The sequence below is a fragment of the Chrysochloris asiatica genome, unplaced genomic scaffold (genome assembly GCF_000296735.1).
Source record: "Chrysochloris asiatica unplaced genomic scaffold, ChrAsi1.0 scaffold00161, whole genome shotgun sequence".
Taxonomy (NCBI): Eukaryota; Metazoa; Chordata; class Mammalia; order Afrosoricida; family Chrysochloridae; genus Chrysochloris; species Chrysochloris asiatica.
In genome coordinates, this window is record NW_006408679.1 from 4,651,164 (window position 1) to 4,656,949 (window position 5,786).

The 5,786-nt window shown below is 34.3% G+C and overlaps 1 protein-coding gene across 1 annotated transcript in view; it reads right to left on the reverse strand.

Annotated features, from left to right (window-relative positions):
- DNAH14 (dynein, axonemal, heavy chain 14) overlaps positions 1–5,786 on the reverse strand; it is a 641,625-nt gene that overhangs the window by 456,792 nt on the left and 179,047 nt on the right. Inside the window, 1 exon segment of the mRNA XM_006871162.1 lies at positions 4,976–5,132. Within this exon segment, the coding sequence (XP_006871224.1) occupies positions 4,976–5,132 (157 nt within the window).

Below are 5,786 nucleotides of genomic sequence, written 5' to 3' on the forward strand. Positions count from 1 at the left end.
GAAGCAACTTGACAGCACTTAATAACAACAGCATGGCGATGTCAGTAAGAAGCCCTGGTAGTACTGCAGGATAAACACTGGGATGAAAAGACAAGAAACCCTGGTGGTGCAGGGATTAAAGCACTCAGCCTGGGAGACATAGGAGGGTGCTTATGTAAAACAGAGGAAGCCAAAGTTGAAGTAAAGAAACTCAAAATGTAAGTGGAAATTTAAACCTTCACAATGTAGGCAATAGCTTGCAGTCAACTCTCCACTGTACCTCTAGAAACCACCCTGAGCAAAAAGTAAAAAAAATACCAAATCACATTTTCATTAAAACAAGAGAACAAAGGAAAGCTACAAAATCCAAAAAACAAGTAAGTGCTATCAAGGTAGTGGAGCTTAGAGTTTGGAGCTGCAAACTGTTGGCCCAGAAAAGTTCAACTCATTTAACCACGTGGAACAAAAGACCTTGAAGTATAGGATGCCTGTCAATTTAGAAAACAATGAAAAAATAAAAGGTGTTTTATTAAAGGACTAGACTAGATAAACATCATAGAGAATAAACACAGAATACAACTTGTCTCTGACAGAGCAGTAGAAGAGAAAACAAGAGGCAAAAAGAAATGTAAATAAATAGTACAACAGTAATGTATCTTAATATAACAGAAATTGTAGTAAACATAAAAAGTAATTATAGGACAGATAATCACAGATTGGATTAAAAAAACCAAAGTATAATAATGTATTTGTTACAAGATACAAAGTTCAAAAACAGAGGCATACAAAGTTTAAAAAAGATTAAAAAAGAAATCCTGAAACTTTGAATCCCAAACCAAAAAGTTAGTTAATAATAGCCTATGGGTTAAAGAAGAATACACTATACTGGTAAAAGAACACTAAGAGCTAAGCATATGTACAACTGCTAAGTTCCAACTATAAGAAGCAACAAGTGCAGCTGACATAGATGTATCAACAATTGTAGTTAAAAGTCTTAACACACCCTTTTCAGAAACTGGTAAATGAACAAAAAATAAGCAGAGATTACAAAACTCTAAAAAATAAAATTAATAGTCTGTGTGTAGAACTTCATACTCAACAAGCACAGAATACATATTATTTTTGAGAAGGAAGCACTTATAAAAAAAGAACCATTCATCAGACAACTGAGAAACTATAAATTCAAAAGGAATCATTTCTAATATAGTCTCCAACTAAAATTAATGCAAATAAAAATTAAGATCAGAAGGCTAATTAAAATTCCATACATTTGGAAACAAAGTAACTTCTAGGATATAAAAAGAAGTCATAAAGGAAATTAAGAAATATTTATAATTGAATGCTAATTAAAGCACTGCATGTTGAAATGTGTTGTAAATTGTGTGACAGCTTTAGGGATGTGGGATGAGGGATATCATTGCTGACGTCAGATGGATATCATTGGCTGAAAGCAAAGAATACCAGAAAGATTTCTACCTGTGCTTTATTGACTACACAAAGGCTTTTGATTGTATGGATCATGACAAACTATGGACAACATTGTGGAGAATGAATATTCTGGAAAACCTTATTGAGCTCATGAGGAACCTGTACATAGACCAAAAGGCAGTTATCCAAACAGAACAAGGGAACACAGAATGGTTTAAGATTAGGAAGGGTGTGTGCCAGGATTGTATTCTTTCACAATACTTATTCAGTCTGTATGCTGAGCAAATAATCTGAGAAGCTGGATTATATGAAAAAGAACGCGGTATCAGGATTGGAGGAAGACTCATAAACAACATGTGATATACAGATGATACAACCTTGCTTGCTGACAGCAAAGAGGACTTAAAACACTTGCTGATGAAGATCAAAGACCAAAGTCTTCAGTCTGGGTTGCACTTCAATGTAAAGTGCACAAAAATCCTTACCACTGGACCAATAAACAACATCCATATGTATGGAGAAAAGATTGAAGCTGTCAAAGACTTCATTTTTCTCATATCAACCATCAACACACTCATGAAAACAGCAGTCAAGAAATCAAACTATGTGTTGCATTGGGGACATCTGATGCACAAGACCTCTTTAAAGTGTTCAAAAGCAAAGATGTTAGTTTGGGGACTAAGGTGTACCTGACCCAAGCCATGGCATTTTCAATAATCTTATAAACGTGAGAAACTTGGACAGTGAATATGGACTTAAAGCAACCCTGTATAGGATTTCCGTGGAGTGGCTGGTGATATTGAACCACCAACTTTGCAGTGCTAATCGACCTGCAGGTTGAGTGATTGTCCTATAACATCACAATGATTAAAAATATGTATCTGAATAAAAATTAGAAGACAACGAAAAAATGCAAAAGTGAGAAAAGTAATATTCCAGAATTAAGATCAGATATGACGTGTCTGTAAGTGCAAATAGACTTACTTCATCTATTAAGAGGAAAATATTTTCAGATTGTTATCACAGAGCAAAGTTCACAAACTCTATGCTGTATAAAAGAGACACCCAAAACAGTGATTCACAAGGTGTGAAAATAAAAGTATCCAAGGCATACAGGACAAGCAAATGAGCAGAATATAGATGAGCAGTTTTAATAACAGATGAGTGGCATTTAAACCAAAAAACATTAGACAAGAAAAACAAGAGCAGTATTTTCAAGTGTATTGTTGATATTGATGTACCAAGTACTATGGCAGTATAGTAACTATTATGAAACAAAAATTACATGACTAGACATACATATACTAACTGTTGTTGTTGCTGTTAAGTGCCGTCCAGTCAGTTCCAACCCATATAAGGTTTCTGAATAGGGGATGACATTAACTTATTTCTCTCTGTCCAAGGTAAATCAAGTCAACTAACATAGGAAAGGCTATCAGAGACCTAAACAATATAATCATTAAATAGAATAATGGAAATAGATTGAACTATTTCCTGTATTTGTAGTTGATTATAGAAAATATATACTTTCTTTTCTAAGTACTCGGCCAGAAGGTCAGTTTGAACCACAAGGTTGGCAGTTCAAACTCATCTTCCACTCCTCGAAAACCCTATACAGGGTCTCTATGAGTCGGAACTGACTCAAAGGCACTTCACAACAACCACGTAGAATATTTACATAAATCAATGCCATGTTAGGTCACAAAGAAAAATGTAAACAAGTTCTTAAGGGCAAATAATAAATACGATATTTTAATCATAATATAATAAGACTAGAAATTGACAATAAAACTAGAAATTAAAAAGGTAAATTAAAAACAAGGAAAACCTGCCTTAAAGAACACTTAGGAAAAAGAAGTACTAACTGAATTTACAGAATATCTGGAAAGCACTGATTATGAAAACTCCGTAAGTATGAATTTAGCGCAAGTAACTAAAGCAGTACTAAAGAAAAATTTGTGGTCTTAGAAACTTATATCAGTAACCAAAGAAAGGATTAAATAAATTAGGCATCTTAACAGAAAGCTGGAAAAAGCAACGACAATGCAAAACCCAGAGGGATGAAAAACATACTAAAAATGGTAAAAACATTTTAAAAATTAGAAAACAGAAAAAGATGTTTAAAATAAGTAAAAGTTGGTTCTTTGAGAAAAATAGTAATAATTAGAAAATCAGAAAAATTGCTAGGGAATCTAACAATGAAAACAGTACAAAATAAGAAATGTTTGGGCAAATAATCTAAAAAACAGAAATTATAAGTTTCATAAGGTCAAGGTTTGTGTAACTCTGGACTAACATATTTGAAAGCCTGTATTAAATGTGAATATTGTTGAATTTAACAAAATTGACCCTAGAGAAACAGAAAGTCTATATGGAGTTATTTTCATAGAAGAGAACCATGACTACCCTGTCACAAAATTCCTGGTCCCAATGGTTTCTAAACCTTTAAACAATGACCTTTCTGAAGCTCTTTACACCGTCATTTCTAAAATTCATAAATACACACCCTTTTTTCTTTTTTTTAATGAAGGCTAGAGCCAGTGAAAGGAGACCCTGTTTAAAGACCTGAGGCATGATAAGGACCTGGAAGAGCCAGAAAACAGTGAGAAGTTCAGGGTGGAAAGGATATGAAGAATAGAAGAGGCTGGAGGAATATATTGGAAAGGTAGGGTATTATAGGTTCAGCCAGATATTATGCACCAAGATAAATAATTTAGATCTTTTTACTACAGACCACAGTGACTCAATAGTGGTTTTGTTTATTTGATCAACCATATGCTTTAGGGAGGCAATTCTGGTGACCAAAAGGACACAGACTGGAATGCAGGTTATTCTTGTTGTAATGTGCTGTGGAGTCGGTTCCGACTCATAGCAACCCTGTACAGGGTTTCCGAGGCTGTAAATCTTTATGGGAGCAGAAAGTCTCATCTTTTTCCTGCTGAACAGCTGGTAGTTTCGAACTGCTGACCGTGAGATTAGCAGCCCGATTCATAACCGTTAGGGATTTCAAAAAGTTTGTGGGAAAATTCCATTATCTCTTGTTATAAAATAGACAATGGAGGGTTCTATAATTATAATTTTCATGATCTTAAAATAGTTGAACTTTAAAAAAATTTTTTATAATTCTGATCTTATTTGATTCTAAGTTGTGGTTGTTGTTAAGTGCCTTCAACTCATAGTGACCCTGTTTCCAAGGAGTAGCTGGTGGGTCTGAACTGCAGACCTTGTAGTTTACAGGCTAGTGCTTATCCGACAGCTCTACACTAGAAACCCTAAAGTAGGAAGAGCAGACACTATTAACCCCATTTGAAAGATGAGCAAATTAAGAAACAAAATATATACCAGTCTTCCTTGCCTAAATGTGCACTGTTCCCTTCTTTCCATTATGCTATGATATGCTAAAGCTTTTTCTCCACAAGAGGAACATATGTCTATAAATATTTTAAAATAAAATTAAAACATTAATAGAGAATTAAACAACACACAAATATTTTTCATTCTCATCTGCTTTCTTAATTGATATTCCACATTAAATCATTTGTGGCTCTTTTCAAATGTCTTTTATTACCTTCAAAGCAAGTTGATCTATGTTGGTAACTGTAGCTCCGGGAAAAATATCTCCTATAATCTTTTCAAAAATTGGGACGTCATTAGAAATAAATTTTGGTAAACTAGCTTCTCTTATAGCCTGGATAACAATCAGAGTTTCATCTGTTTCAGAGAGACTGTCACCACTGTTACTTTAATGGAAGAAAACAAACAAAGAACAAATTAGATATGCTTTGCTGACATTAAAGATAATCAATATTCTTTTTTGAGCGACCATTCCATTATTCTTTCATGATCTTCCTAACTACAAAGCAGCTATGTGGTTTAGCTGGAATGAATCTGGTCTCCAGTTCCAGAGATGGTTCCTGACTGGTCTAGAACAGAGTAATGTCATTCCCCAGTGACTGGTTCAGGATGGACAAAGTATCAATCAAGGTTTGAATTGCAAATAACAAAAATTATTCAGGCTAATGTCAAATGAAAAATAACATTTATCTATTAAAAATCTCTAGGAGGCTAGCAAACTCTTCACCTGGGAATAATGGCCACAATCATGCTACAGAACTAGTCCTATGACTGCCACCATCCATGGATCCACCAATACCACTGATGCTGGCACTAGAATGGCTTGCTCCCTCTGCTTCCAGATAAGTGATATAGTGGCTGTCACCTTCTATAGAAAAAGACTCTGTGTATAGCCTATTCTTTTATTTTCAAAAGAAAAATTAATACACTATTTAAGAGCAGTTTTAGGTTTTCTGAAAAATTTAGCAAGAAGTACAGAGAATTCCCAATGCAATACGTTGTCTGATCTCTTGACTGCTGCTTCC